Source organism: Cibotium barometz, chromosome 31, assembly GCF_041138505.1.
Source record: "Cibotium barometz isolate CiBa-2024 chromosome 31, ASM4113850v1, whole genome shotgun sequence".
Classification (NCBI taxonomy): domain Eukaryota; kingdom Viridiplantae; phylum Streptophyta; class Polypodiopsida; order Cyatheales; family Cibotiaceae; genus Cibotium; species Cibotium barometz.
The window spans coordinates 18256182-18272252 of record NC_141076.1 but is presented as its reverse complement, the minus strand read 5'-3'; the positions used below and the strand labels follow the sequence as shown (position 1 = coordinate 18272252).

General features: G+C 40.4%; 1 protein-coding gene across 2 annotated transcripts in view; it reads right to left on the bottom strand.

Moving 5' to 3' along the window:
• The window catches only part of LOC147620566 (uncharacterized), a 64657-nt gene extending 55709 nt beyond the window's left edge, over positions 1-8948 (bottom strand). For both annotated transcript variants that reach the window (XM_086824802.1, XM_086824803.1), the window contains exons 1-3: positions 8801-8948; positions 7902-8701; positions 7614-7695 (exon numbers count right to left, since the gene is read on the bottom strand). In XM_086824802.1, coding sequence (XP_086680928.1) covers positions 7614-7695; positions 7902-8701; positions 8801-8920 — 1002 coding nt within the window. In that variant the 5' untranslated portion in view covers positions 8921-8948. The remainder of the gene's footprint in view (positions 1-7613; positions 7696-7901; positions 8702-8800) is intronic.
• Positions 8949-16071: the final 7123 nt, after the last annotated feature.

Genomic DNA, 16071 nt, shown 5'->3' with positions numbered 1-16071 from the left:
ACCAAGAGGGTGGAAATCCTTCACAAAGGGTATCCTTCACAAAGGCTCTATTGAACATGTAGGCTAGTAGGGGCACCAGGGTATCATCGTGGCATGTGAGATGTACTCTAGTCTACTAATGGCCTTGAGAACGATGTCCGTTGTGACGAAGGTGGAGGTGATGGGGCGGGGATCTAGTGGTGCCCCCTTATTTTTGAGATTGACTAGAGGAGGCTAAGATTAGGCTGATCCATGTCTAAAGGGAGTTATAATTGGGAACGGTCAATAAGTGACAAGGGATTTGTTCTGAGACATCCCAGAGCGACTCACATAGCTGGCCTAATACTTCTTGGAGGAGGTCATAGATGTCTTAAAGGCACAGTCTAGACAACCAAGATAGTGGGGTAGCACACAGTTGTTTTGAGGAAATGATGTCATTCACCATTGCCTGTTGGAGCCCTTTGTTGCTAACAGCCACAGCATAGGCCACCTGGATTGTCATACTAAAGCCTCATGACATATCTTTTCCCTAAATATTATCCAAACTCATACAAGTAAAGTAAAACGCATCAGTTGCAAATTTCCAAAAAAAATAGTGATTCCCTGCCCAAATTATAGTTCACTCACAAGCAAAATCTGGCAAGTTCCTTGGTTCCCAACTCTTGTGTATGACACTCAGCCCAAACCCAAGCTCCATGTGCTGCCTCGTTACGTTTAGCTTTCCATGTGGATCTCTCCAATGAAACATGGAGCTGCCCCATGATTTGATTGATGAACCCACAAGCACCCTCGCGTGTGGACAAAACCTCCTCTATCAGCATCAGGAAGGACCCCATACAAACGAATCAAGGACGGGAGTGTATCAAGCTGTATCTACGTACTACATTAGTACAACTGCCAGTAATTCTTGCATAGCCTGGTTTTCTTTCCTGGTGCCTTGCTTCCATCCATGAAAAGGCAGTAGCTCGTTCATAGAGCACCCATAAGACAGAATGTGCAGGAATATAAACTGAGCTTGTGTCTGCTCTTTCTTATTCCCATGTGATGCACTCTCTAAACCATGCATCTGGCAGCTAAAATGACATGACATAGACAAAGAGACATATGATCACAAGATGATTAATGTTGGGGTAAAGGCATTATGCCCACCCTTATAGTGTGTACAAGCCCATAAGTTATAGTGCATAGTACACTTAGTACTTTTAATGTACTAAGTGCACTATGTGTACTAGTGCAATATACATGTGTGATAGGGGAGTCACACACTCATTCCCATGAGTTGACTTATCCCCACAACTCTCTCTCTCTCCCTCTTCTCTCTGTCTGTATGTCTCCCACATGAAAACCTAACCCTAATTATCTCTCCCATTCAACTGGTATCAGAGCATTCTTGATCCCCTCCCTCTTCTTATGATAGCTCGGAAGACTTTCTCCTCATAGAAAGAAGCTTCTCTCTCTTCGACGATTTACAGCCTTGATAGCATCTTCGGCCAGCATAGAACAGTGAAGCTTGACGGGCGGCAGGGACAAGTGCTTGGGTCGCTTCACATACCTCCAGTGCAGGGCAACAGCGCTCGCAGCAATCGCAGGCAGGTGAGCGGAAAGAGAAGGTGGCGGGTGTCCATACTCAGGCGATGAACCAGTCGTCTCGCAGGTAGTCAGGCGGACACGTAAGCAGGTGTACGCGTGTGTGCGCTTGCAGCTTAAAGCAAAAAGCGATCAGCGCTCGCAGTAATAAGCGTCTATAGCGAAAACGCCTCAACAAGCGATCAGCGCTCGCAGCACCGTGGTGTAGAGTCGCACGTCGCGTGTAGCGTTGGTGGCCACAATGCGTCAGACTCCTGGCCTCTGGCGTAGCAACGTACACCTGCACGAACAGCAACAAACACCTGCAGAAGCGGAAGCGTGGTGGGCCCATAACCCACAATCCCTTGAACTGTCATTCGCCTGTCATCCAATGCCCGACTACAAAGGTCTGCACGAACAGCAGCATCAGATTTCTGCAAGCAGCACCTCATCACAGCAAATTCGACGCCTCCCCTTTTCCTACAATCAAAAATTACGAGGTATTTGCTTCAATTTCTTTTGGGATTTGCAATTGAGCAGGTACGATCATCAATTGAGCAGGTACAGGTGCCAAATTGCTCAATTTTTGAGCAAAATTGGCAAAATTGGGTGACATTGGTCACAATCAGGATCAATTTGCAGAAAATTGGATGTCGAAATTTGGGGCTTTTGATGTAATTGTGCAATTAAGCATTCATACATGCTGTATGATGTGAGAAATCGCACATTCGAGCAAAATTGCAGCAAATTGCAGTGCAAATCAAGGGGCTTTTGTGCCGATTGGATTGATTTGCATGCAGGCACTCGCATTTGATGCTTTGGGCAATGTGTTGATGCCTGTCAAGCACTCAATGTGCCTGTAAATCAAGGGGCTTTCATGTATTGGATGTATATGTGGCCAGGGGGAAGCACCGTGAAGACTTTGGATGCCTTCATGTGCGTCAATGTACCATGTATGATCAGCAATTGATCTTAAATCAAGGGGCTTTTCAAGATTTTATGCTTGTTGAGCTTGGCAAAGCAGCAGGCAAGACTTTTATGCCTTGAATCCTCAGAAATCAGCTTGCAGTCAAGAAGCTTTTGCCCAATTTCTGTTCGGGGCTGTTGTATGCAGTGTTCGGGACTGTAAAAGTCTGATTTTCACTCATTTGGACAGCCAAGAGAGCATTTATTGCTACTGTACCTGCTGGTACAGATTTGGTACAGCTTTGTACAAGTTTTGGCATGGCTGCACATTGATTTGAGTGAGCAAAAATCTCAATTTCAGCTGCTGTACTTGCCGGTACAGGTTTGGTACATCATTGGTGAGCACTTCGTACTGTTGTACAATACTTTGGAAGGGCAACAGAGCACATTTAAGGTGCTGTCCTAAATCTGCAGCAACCAGATTTTGGTGATTTCATCACATACAGTGGGAGAAAAGTTGCATTCTTGCTTCCGCAGTGGGAGATAAAGCTTGGGAGAACAACTGTGAGCACTTTGTGTGCTTTTGGTGCAGTGTTTGCACATTTTGCAGGGAGTCAGGCATTGACAGGTTGCATATTGAAATGGCAACCACAGGTGAGAGCTCTTCATTGCTTCACATCAAGAAGCTTGAAGGCTCACATAACTATGATATTTGGCAAACCCAGTGCTATAATGTGTTGCTCCAGAAAAAGCAGCACAAGCCTATCAAAGAAAGGGGTGTAATGCCCGCTTCTCTTACTGCTGAAGAGTGGGAAGATATGGATGAGCTGGCAAGATCTACTATCATGTTGTCTGTGTCAGACTCTTTACCTTTCAGCATTCGTGAAGAGAAGACAGCTTGGGGAATGTGACAAAGATTGCAGGACTTGTATGCCCAGCAAAGTGCCTCAAGCAAAGTGTGTTGGTTGAAGAAACTCATAGATCTTCAGATGAAGGAAGGGGCGTCTATGACAGCCCATCTAAATGAGTTTAATGGTATTGTCAGCCAGGTCATTAATCAAAAGTTGGCAATGGACGATGAGTTCAAAGCCACTTTTCTCTTATGCACTTTGCCAGAGAGTTGGGACACATTCAGGACAGCCACTAGCAATTCGAATGCTATGCTGTCATATGCAGATGTTGAGGGCACTCTCCTTCAAGAGGAGATGAACAGGAAGAACAATTCTGTTGGAAAGTCCAATGCAATGAATGCACGTGGGAGATCCCAGCAAAGGGGGAAAAGCCAAGAACGGGGAAGGAGCAAGTCTCGCTCCAAAAAGGACTTGGAATGCCATTATTGTGGCAAGAAGGAACACATCAAAAAGCAATGCTACAAATGGAAGAATGATCAAAAGGAAAAGGGAAAAGGCAAAGACAAAGGCAAAGATGAAGCCAAAGATGTAAAGCCAAAGGGCAAAAGTGGAGTCAAGATTGAAAAAGTCAATGTGTCACATGTAGGTGACAGTGAGGATGAGGTCCTATTCACGTCTTCACTTGATGCCCGTTCACTTCTTACAGGAGATGGTCATGGTATGCACTCATGGATCATTGATTCAGGTGCCTCCTTTCATGTCACAGGTTGCAGAGACTTGTTTGTCAGGTATACTGCTGGCAATGAAGGAGTAGTTTATTTGGGTGATAACCATGCATGCAAGATTCTTGGCAGAGGTGATGTGAGGCTTGTGTTTTCAGATGGCTCACAGCTTATGCTCCATGATGTCAGGCATGTGCCTGAGATCAAGAAGAACCTGCTTTCTACTGGACAGCTTGATGATACTGATTACGTTACCACATTTGGTCGTGGAAAGTGGAAGATTAGTAAGGGCTCACTGGTTGTTACCAGAGGCTCTAAGGTGGACACTCTTTACTTCATGCATGCAGGTGTTTGTCACCATGCTAATGTAAATGCAACCGAGCTGCCGGAAATCTCTATGTGGCATAGCCGGTTGGGACACATGAGTGTCAAAGGAATGGAGCAATTGTCTCGTTTTGGTTACTTGCCTTCTCTAAAGTTTTCAAGTTTTCAGTTTTGTGAGCATTGTATATATGGCAGGCAACTCAAGTGCCCCCACAAGAAAGCTTTTGGACAGAAAGATGCTCAGTTAGAGCTTGTGCATACAGATGTATGTGAGATGCCTCAGCTTTCTTTGGGAGGGGCAAAATATTTTGTCTTTTATTGATGATGCCACACGCAAGGTGTGGGTTTATCCTCTTCGTTTGAAGAGTGATACATTCTCAGTGTTTGAGAAGTTTGTTGCTCTTGTTGAGAATCAAACTGGCAAAACACTGAAGGCTTTGCGTTCCGACAATGGTGGAGAGTATATGTCTAAACAATTTCAGGACTTTTGTGATGCTAAAGGCATCAAGAGGGAGCTCTCTACTCCTTATGATCCTCCACAAAATGGGACAGCAGAGAGGATGAACAGGACCATTCAGGAGAAGGTCCGTTCTATGTTGTCACATGCTGCGTTACCTCATGGTTTTTGGGCTGAAGCTGTTATGACAGCCGTTCATCTTATAAACAGGTCACCTAATACGAGGCTTGGTGGGAATTTGGAAAGTGCCAGAAGAAGTATGGACAGGGAAGCCTCCGTCCTACAAGCACTTGAGAGTGTTTGGTTGCGTTGCGTACGTGCACATACGCAGGGAAATGCACACCAAACTTGATCCTAAGTCTCACAAATGCATATTCCTAGGATATGGTGACAGAGGTGAAATGGGGTATAGACTTTGGGATCCAGTGAATAGAAAGATTATACGCAGCAATGATGTCATTTTTTATGAAACATGCATGTATAAGGAGCCTGCAAGGCAACAGGAGCCTGGCAGAGTCATCTTTGATGATGATGGACATCATGGACAACAACCAAGGACTGTAAATCAACCATTACAGCAGCAAAACCAGCCCTTAAATGGTGCTGAAAATGGTCCAAATGGACAGCCAGAGATGGCAGAAGATATCCCTATGGATATACCACAGTTAGAGGAGATACCGGGCATGATATTTCAACCTTATGGCATGGAACAGGAGCCACCAATAGGTGATATGCAGGCTGGACAGCAACCTGCAAATGATGGTCATTGGGTACGGAGGTCCACAAGACCCTCCAGAGCCCCTGACAGGTTTGTTCCAGGGGTTGACTACTTGATGCTCACTGACTGTGGGGAGTCCTCATGTTATAAGGAGGCTTTACAGAGGGCAGACAAGGCTCTTTGGGAGCGTGCCATGAAGTCAGAGATGGATTCTCTCCACAAAAATGGAACATGGAAGTTGGTGCATTTGCCTACAGGCAAGAAGGTTTTGCCATGCAAGTGGGTTTACAGGCTCAAAGTTGCACCTGATGCAAAGCCAAGATACAAAGCCAGGTTAGTGGCTAAGGGCTTCAAGCAGGAATATGGTGTGGACTTTGATGAGATCTTCTCTCCAGTGGTCAAAATGACCACACTTAGAGCTGTGTTGGCTTTGGTTGCTCATGATAATCTGGATTTGATTCAGATGGATGTGAAGACTGCTTTTCTTCACGGTGATCTCCATGAGGAGATATATATGCAACAGCCAAAGGGTTATGCAGTAAATGGAAAGGAGAAGCTTGTATGCAAGCTGAAAAAGAGTCTTTATGGGCTCAAACAGGCACCAAGGGAATGGTATCATAAATTTGATACATTCATGAAAACACAGGATTTCAGGAGAAGTGACATAGATCACTGCTTATACACCAAGAAAGCTTTGGATGGCAGTCTATTGATCCTCATCTTATATGTTGATGATATGTTGATTGCCGGGAAATATCGTAAAGAGATGGATGCCTTGAAGAAGAGGCTGCATCAAACCTTTGATATGAAGGATTTGGGTGATGCAAATCACATTTTGGGTATGCGGATACTTCGGGACAGAAATCAGCATATGTTGTATTTGTCTCAGAAGGAATACATTGGCAAAGTTTTGCAGAGGTTCAATATGGATGGGGGGAAGAAGACTAGTACTCCTTTGCCTCCATATGTGAAACTCAGTGCTATGGACAGCCCACAGTCAGATAGTGGCAGGGCTGATATGGCCAAGATTCCGTATGCTTCAGCTTGTAGCAGTCTCATGTATGCCATGGTTGCTACTAGGCCGGACATTGCATTTGCAGTGGGAGTGGTTTCTAGATACATGGCCAACCCTGGCAAGAAGCATTGGGAAGCAGTGAAAGGTGTCATGAGATACCTGAAGGGCACACAAGATTTGTGCATTTGTTTTGGCAAACAGGATGCATTAGTGCATGGTTACACGGATTCGGATTATGCCGGTCATCCAGATAACCGGAAGTCTACTACCGGTTATGTGTTTACATTCACAGGAGGTGCTGTGTCATGGATATCCAGGATGCAGAAGTGCACTGCCTTATCTACTACAGAGGCCGAGTATATTGCAGCCACAGAGGCTTGCAAGGAGGCATTATGGCTATCTCGGTTAGTGGTTGATTTGGGTTATACAGGGGATATTCCATTGTTGCATTGTGACAGTCAGAGTGCCATCCAGTTGACAAAGAACCCTGTTTTTCATGCAAAGACGAAGCATGTGGATGTGAAGTATCACTTCATCAGAGAGGTGATAGAGAACAAGCAAATTCAGCTTGTTAAGATTCATACGGATGACAACCCGGCTGATCTGTTGACAAAGAGTTTGCCTCCGGAGCGGTTTGCTCATTGCAGACACTTGATGGGCATTGGATGAGGCCAGTTTCAACCTTGATATGGCCTTGTATATTATCATGTACATGCTGATTTTTCTTTTCCTTCATTTAAGGGCACTTTGCCTTTAAGTGGGAGGTTGTTGGGGTAAAGGCATTATGCCCACCCTTATAGTGTGTACAAGCCCATAAGTTATAGTACATAGTACACTTAGTACTTTTAATGTACTAAGTGCACTATGTGTACTAGTGCAATATACATATGTGATAGGGGAGTCACACACTCATTCCCATGAGTTGACTTATCCCCACAACTCTCTCTCTCTCTCCCTCTTCTCTCTGTGTCTCCCACATGAAAACCTAGCCCTAATTATCTCTCCCATTCAATTAACTGACTGAAACAGGGCACCAAACACTTGATAAGAGTATCAAAAAACTCAAAGCGCATACCCGAGGAGGTAATCTATTGGATTCCCATATTCGGTTAGCTGCATCCTCCAACTCTCTGAGCACGTGATAACACTCACGACCTCTGGCATACAAAGAAAACTTAAAACAAGCCTTTGAACTTAAGGCTGGCAACAAAACTTGCAGCTAGAGCACCCTAATGAAGGCAGCTTTTAGGTAAATGCATTATCATGTAAAGCCTGACATGCAGAACCATTTTAGGTAAATGCATTTTCATGTAAAGCCTGACATGCAGAACCATCAGAGTAATGGTTTTCAAATGATGCTCACTTCTTCCCATATCTTTCATAGAGTATGGCGACCAAAGGGCTCGGATCAGCAAAAACTGTGTCTGTCCAGCTCATCGAATCAACATCTTTTGCAGACCACTTCTCCGGCTCAAGATCCCATTGTATATCTGGGACATCCGTAACATCGTCGTCATCGTCTACATCCTTCTTAACTTTCTTGATCTCGAAATTTTCTTTGAAAAGCTCTGAAACCCTGTAACCCCAACCTTCATCAGGCTCATCTAACCAATAGGGATCTTCTTCATCCACGAAAAGAGGATAATCATCATCCCCACCACCATCATGATCATCGCCATCCTCCCCATCCGACTTGTATTTTCGGTCAAGGTCAGCATTTATCAGATCCTGGATGCGTTTAGAAAACTCTTTCGAGTTTGCTATGTTGGGGATTTGATTCTCAGACCCGTCTGTGGTTGGTGTATTCTTCTTTGCCCAATCCATGAAGGAGGTAGCTCCAGAATCTTCAGTATCACTTGCCATGTCTTGCATTTGGCCATAGTCATTGCTCTTGCTGTTTTGCAGGGGTGCTGCAGCACCACCAGCTTCACTCTCTCTTTTTGCTGAGAGAAGAGATTTTGCATTACTTTCTCTCTCTTCCGAGGGATGAGATTCTGATGCAGACTCTCTACTGGGTTGAAGGGTTGAAGGGTTCTTTGCCTTGATTTTATCTAAGCCAAGAGATTGTCTTGTTCTTCCTCTACTTGACCTAGTGACAGGTTTAAAAGCACCTTCAGAGATCCTTTGGTCTGGTTCACCTGTATCAGAAACACTGCAAAAAACCTGCAAAGGCGAGAAGACATGATAACAGAGAGAAATCTCTCTCTTTCTCTCTCTCTCTCTCTCTCTCTCTCTCCACACGCACACGACACGCATACTTACAGTTGCCTTAGAGCTGCAGAGACTTCGCTGTCGCAGGTAGACAAGAGGCCTTGGTAAGAGACTGAAACTGTAAAGGGAGAGAGGGTTAAGTAGCATTTCTAAAAGCCTAGCCTCCGCCATAGCTCTCGCAGGTATTTGTTTCAAATTTTCGTTTTCCAGGCGACTTGTTGTCCGGACCCCCTTGTTTGCAAGGCGTGTCTAGACGTGTCCGGACACTAAGTTGTTCACAAGTGAATAATAATGTATGCCTACTGCAAGAAATACTCTCATGCTTCCTAGAAGTTTATCTCAAAACATCATTTGAGCACTAATGATGAGGGAACTGATGTTTTGGCTAAAGGTAATTGGGGGAATTTAAATTGGAAGGATAAACTCTTTTCATTTGCTCCTCTTAAGGTTACCAGCTCAGCACTTTGCAAAATGTTATGCAAATGTTGGAAGGACAGTTTGGGTCTCATGATCTAGGATGGAGGTGGTAGAGTGACAGGTAACTCTATGCTCAGTTTGGGTATCTGGTGGACTCATAAATTTAAACCCCCTTTGGCCTTACTAGACATTTCTGCCTGCAAAGAGTCTCAACAATAAAGGGGTTGACTGTTGAGATAGGGATATGGTAGGGTGGAAGGATGTGGGTCAGTTATCTTTGGAATATCAATTATCTAGAAGGGAAAGGGATTTGATTGTCCAGGTACTAGATTTGCTTCAAAGGGAGTTATATTCTACTGCTCTGATGTTTCAATTTGGATTAAAGATTGGGCCTGGCTTAATGGTGTCAAGTTAAAGGATGGCAAAACCAGAGAATTATACTCACTGATGAGAAATGGGGATGCCAATGTGTTGTATTGCAATAAAATTTGGAATGTAAATTGGAGCCCTTCCAATTGGAAAAAGAGATGGAATCTTCTTTGGGATTACCAGATCCCTAAGAAATTTCAAGTTTTTTGTGGAAGGTATGCATGTGGGCATTACCTATTAGTTCCAAACTTCAAAGGAGAAATATATCTAGTGGCATTTGTCCCAAGTTCAGGTCATCACTTGAAGATGGTAAACATGTGTTTTGGGACTACCTAGCAATCAGGGGTACTTTGTACAAAATGTCTAAATGGATAGAGAAGAGCTTGGGTATGCAAACATGTTGGGGAGACTGGATCTTGGGTTAGTGATGAACGTATCGGTCTGGTCTTTAATATCTTCAGAGCTTGCATTTTGCTGAAAATTTGGTCTAGCAGGAATGCCATTGTATTTATGAAGGATGTATATACTAGTTTGCAAGAGTCAGACAAGTGTGTGTGTGTGTGTATATGTTCTCGTCTGTGTGCAATGTGAATAAGATAAGATGCTCTGAGCTGGATATGTTGATTCAGAACTTGCAAAGGAATATTATCTGAATCTTGCCCCAGAGCTTGGTGAGCTTCAAACATACTAGGAGTAAACTCCTAGTATTAGGAGTAAACTCCTAATACTGATTTGTATATTGCAGGTGAGATGCTGGGAAGGGAAGAAAAGGCCCCCCAAGTTTGGACCAAAATCTCTAAGGTGGTACCGCAAAGAAAAGTAGGTTGATCATACTTTTGTTGCCTTTATGGAAAACCCTATGGAAACCAAACCCACTATTAAAATATGGTCCAAGAAAGGGGAATGTTAGAAAAACAATCCCCTCGTGGATGCACTATAGAAGCTATGGGAGGCTAGCATACTTTTGGGATACCATATATCTTGGAAACAATCCTGCTTTTTGATGGAGGAAGAGAAATGGGAATTTTTGTGTAAAATTCTGAATGAAGTTAAGAAGGAGTTGTAAACATGGATAGTGTAGCTCTGACTTGGTTGTACTATAGTTTCTAAACAGTTTTTCTGTTAATATATATAATTATTATTAATGTCATGACCCATGTTATTTGACGAATGATAATCATGGTCATTTAAATTTATATATTTTTTATGATGCCTATTTCTCATGAACACGTTAGGATTGATTGATGTGATGTGTGTCAATTGATTGTTACTACTGACGTGGTTTATGTTTATGAGTTTAGGTGATGAGGTGTGCAAGGGTACCGATTTAGGTGTTGCACAGTGCGAGGGTACCGATTTAGGTGTCGCACGGATGGTGGATTGAGTCATGGCGTGTGGACCGATCTCACAATATTTTGTGGCTGTACTATGGTGTTTGATATTATTTTGACATCAGTGTGATGTGTGTGTGTGCACGCATCAATTTATTGTACAGTGTGCGTACGAGCATTAGTTGAGTTATTTTGTAATGTGCATACGTGCACAAGTTAGATTATTGTACTAGAAAAATTGTGCAAACCTTAGAAGGTTTGAGGACAAAGGTTAATTGAGGACAAAGGCTAATTAAATGGCAAAGTCCAAATATGGATATGTACTTTATTTTTGGCTAAAAGCCTACTTTTGGAATATATCACAAATACCCACGCGAGAAGAAGCCACTCACGTTGGGGAGGGAAGATTGCACCCAGCATGGTGTTGATGGTGATGTTTTTCTTTCTCTTGTCTTATGTTTTGTTATATGCTTTAATTTTCAATTTAATTCAAGTAGTTGTTTTGATATTTGATATAATTTATGAGTTTTTGATTATTCCCTTCAAGAAAATTAAAGGTCCCGTTTCAGTGGTATCAGAGCTTTGGTGTAATTTAATTTTCTTGAAGGCGGTCAAAAGAGGTGAAAGAGACTAAAAAAAGAGGTGATTTTGGTAATTTTCTTGAATTTAAATAAAAGAAGAACACGTTTAGGGATTTTTGTTTATGTATGGATGAAATAAACCTTGTTTTTGACCATTGGGTAATCAATTTCCATCAATCTATTGCCCAAAGGGTAAAACTGGGTGGAAAACCATTAGTAGGTTTCTCAAAACCATAAAACCACCTTCCTCTTCACTAATCCTCTTCTTAATCTGTCTGTACGGATTGAAAGAGCAAGCAGAGGAGCATGGAGAGCCATAAGCAGAATTGCTAAACCTTTCCTTTGCTCAATTTCTATAATAGAGGGATGAGAATTCTTCAAGAGTTGCTTTCAAAAATTACTTTTAATTTTTATTTTCCCTCTCCTCCTCAGTTGATGCGCTGGGCGCAAATCTTAGAGTAATATATATATATATATATATATATATATATATATATATATATATATATATATATATATATATATATATATATATATATATATATATATATATATATAATTTCCAATTTCTCTCTCTCTCTCCCTCCTTTGTACCCGGGCGGCAGCGGCTAGCAACTTCTCTGTCCATCCGCCGGCCGACGGCGAGCTGCGAATTCAGGGAGGGGAGTAAAATTTCAGATTTGCGCTAATTGCTTATTGAGCCTAAAAGCTTTGATTATTACAAAGCTTATATTTAAAAGCTTTATAAGCTTCAAATGTTTAATTTTTATTTCTATATTAGATGCGCTGAATTTTGTTTTATTTTTTCCTCTTGCGCGCTGTGCGGGTAGTCTCAAGAGAGAGAGGATCGATAGTTTAAATTTATTAAGAATTAGAATAATATATATAAATATATTTTTGTTACTGTAATAAAACTTTAACAAAGCTTTATAGAGATAAAGCTTCATAATAATAATAATAATAATAATAATAAAATTAATTTAAAAAAAAGCTTCATATTATTACTATTATTATTTTTCATTTCCCTTCTCTATTCATGCGGTGAGCGCACCCTAGTAGAAGGAAAACTATTTTACTATAAATATATATATAAGCTTTTGACTAAGCTTTAAAAGCTTTCAAATAAGCTTAAATGAGATTAGTAAAATGTTTTACAAAAGAAAAATATTTTTTGACTATTCCCATCATATTTTATGGAAAAGAATCTCATGTGCATATAGTTAGTTTGGATTTCTTCTACAGATTTTCAGAGTTTGCCTCAAGAGAAATTTTGAAACTTTAGTCAAATTCTTGTGAATAATGTTGTTTTCTAAATCCTCATGAAGTCCAAATAATATAAACAGCTTGTTAGTGAAGATATCATTAAAATGTTGCTTTAACCTATGGCTAGTTTTCTAAACTTTAAAAAGTACATGAATTATTTCTTGAAAAATTATGCATTTGTGTATTGAGCTAACTTGGCAGGACTCACATCTAGCTCGACGTTCCATATGAGATAAGAAACCCTATCTTTTCTCTTGTTTTAAATTTTTCCTATTCTTTTAATTGTCAAGAAATGGGTGAATATCCGCACCATCGTACTATTCAGGAACAGCTTGACACCGAAGAGGTTAACGCACTCGACACATTAACCAAAGGTGGAGGTATGTGTAAAAAAATTATTTATTGTATACAATTTATTGTTTGCTTTTGTATCTGTTTTCTCAATATTATTTCCTTCTAGACCTAGTTAGAAAACTTTAGCTCCTGAAAAGAATTTTAGATACAGTGACCTAACTAGAAAGATCGAGACAAGATTAGCAAAAGTTATCTTCAAGATCTAGTTGCCTAAATTCAAGTTTTTTTTTTAAAAATGACTGCTAGACATTTCATAGAAGATTAAGACCAATTTGAAGATTCAAGATCCAAGCAAGTTTCTCCAGTCTTTGATTCAAGTTATCAATTACTTCACCATCGAATTTAGTGATGATGAGAAAAGTAAAGAAATAGCTCTCAAGTGACTAGAAACCAAGCTTAAGTTGTACACCAATCACAATTACGAAGTTTATACCAATTCAAGTAAAGTTTTGTCTAAATTTTCAAGTGTTCTAGTTTAAGATCTATCCAAGTACAAAATTCTTTCTAGACCAAGAATTGCTCTAAGTCAAAGATATATTCAGCCACAAGATTTAAACCCCTTAAGAACAAGATTTATTCAAGAATTGCAATTATTAAAGACTAATCTCTCAATTTTCGTCTATTCAAGTATTTTTAATCTAAGCCAAGATTCATTACTAGTACATCAAGTTCTTGCTATCAACTAGGGCACAAGATGCTACCCTTTTACATGCGTTCGCTTGTTTGGTTTTATTTTCAGAAATTCTTTGATGTGATGATCTTGTCCTCCACTTGTGCCATGAAGCCATCCACTCATTGATTGCGCAACTGAGGACAGTTGATTCCCAACAGGGGGGACTGTTATGGCCCATGTTATTTGACGAATGATAATCATGGTTATTTAAATTTATATATTTTTTATGATGCCTATTTCTCATGAACACGTTAGGATTGATTGATGTGATGTCAATTGATTGTTACTACTGACGTGGTTTATGTTTATGAGTTTAGGTGATGAGATGTGCAAGGGTACCGATTTAGCTGTTGCACAGTGCGAGGGTACCGATTTAGGTGTCGCACGAATGGTGGATTGAGTCATGGCGTGTGGACCGATCTCACAATATTTTGTGGCTGTACTATGGCGTTTGATATTATTTTGACATCAGTGTGATGTGTGTGTGTGCACGCGTCAATTTATTGTACAGTGTGCGTACGAGCATTAGTTGATTTATTTTGTAATGTGCATACGTGCACAAGTTAGATTATTGTATTAGAAAAATTGTGCAAACCTTAGAAGGTTTGAGGACAAAGGTTAATTGAGGACAAAGGCTAATTAAATGGCAAAGTCCAAATATGGATGTGTACTTTATTTTTGGCTAAAAGCCTACTTTTGGAATATATCACAAATACCCACGCGAGAAGAAGCCACTCACGTTGGGGGGGGAAGATTGCACCCAGCATGGTGTTGATGGTGATGTTTTTCTTTCTCTTGTCTTATGTTTTGTTATATGCTTTAATTTTGAATTTAATTCAAGTAGTTGTTTTGATATTTGATATAATTTATGAGTTTTTGATTATTCCCTTCAAGAAAATTAAAGGTCCCGTTTCAATTGATCCCAAAAAAAAATTCAAAATTTGCTCACATAACTTCCAAAGAGCAGAAAAAGAAGAACTCGGCAAAAAACCTAAGGGTCATGAACTTAAAAAGAACAATTTCATGTTCAAACTTCAAGCTCTAAGTGCATTTGTAAAAAAAAACATGTATAGCTTTCAACATTAAGTAAATTTAAAAGGGACTATTGATGATGGTAGTAGCGTGTCCTTGTAAAAGGTATCTCTACGCAGTAAGTAATATTTGCCTGGAACTTTTACTTTAGACTAGTGGGCAACCCGTGCTTCGCACGTCTTTTGAGACTCCAAATTTAAATTCTACCCAACCCTCCTCTTCCTCTTTCCGAACCTCCAAATTCTTGCCACATGGCAGCTTTGTGAAACTCTTCCTTAAGATAATAAGAGATAGAGATATATATTGCAAGTCTTTCTTATTTCCCTCCGAGTTTAATTTCACTCTTACATGTGGTTTTTTCCTTTTTCCTAATCATCTCTCTATATATATGTGTGTGTGTGTGTGTGTTTAAAGCATAGTGATAAATTACAATTATATTTATATTTAAAGCATAGAAGTAAATTACAATTCTAAATCTATCAATAATAGAAGATATCATTTTGTATTAGTTTAGTGTTTTGCACTGAGCATTATATAGAGATCATTCAGTAGGAGGGGTAATGAGGGGCTTTTGGTATAAAAGCTAGTAGTCTTTTGCACTGAGCATCATAAAGATCATTTAGTGTTGGACCCTCCTTATCACACAATGGTACTACCATCCCAACAATTACACGTTGGTGGGGAAGCATGGTTTAGCTTTGGCAAAACTAATCCATTCACACCCCAAAAGCAAATATACTTACAACACATACTCAAACACAAAAAAAAAAAAGTTTATGGGGATAGTTTTTTAATATAGATTTTATGTTCAAAATACCCCAAACATGGTAATTCATGTCCTTATAGTGGAAGGAATTCATACCATCCTTAGTGAGACTTGTTTAGAAGTTTGTGAATTCTTTGGAAGTTCACAATCGGCATGCGAGTGCCCTTCCATATAGTCTTTTAGATTTTTGCATAGGACATGATCAAAATGGAAGAGTGTTCTATGGAAACACTATCATCAAATTTGTAGGATAAGAATACATCTCCCATTGCAAATCTTCATGAATGAGACATAGGGACACCTTTGGTCATAAATTTTGTAGGTCGCATAATGGTATACAAGAGTGAGGAGGAGTTACTAGAAAATCTCTGCAAATGGAAAAGATGCCAAGCATTTATAGTAGCCCACAAAGGTTGAGTTTAGCCCACATGAGGGCATCTAGATCCTATATTCAAGGGGATGATATGAGGTCATTGATGATGTCACATCAAGTTATACTCAAGGCTATATAATGAGGCTCTCATTTTCAATGAAGT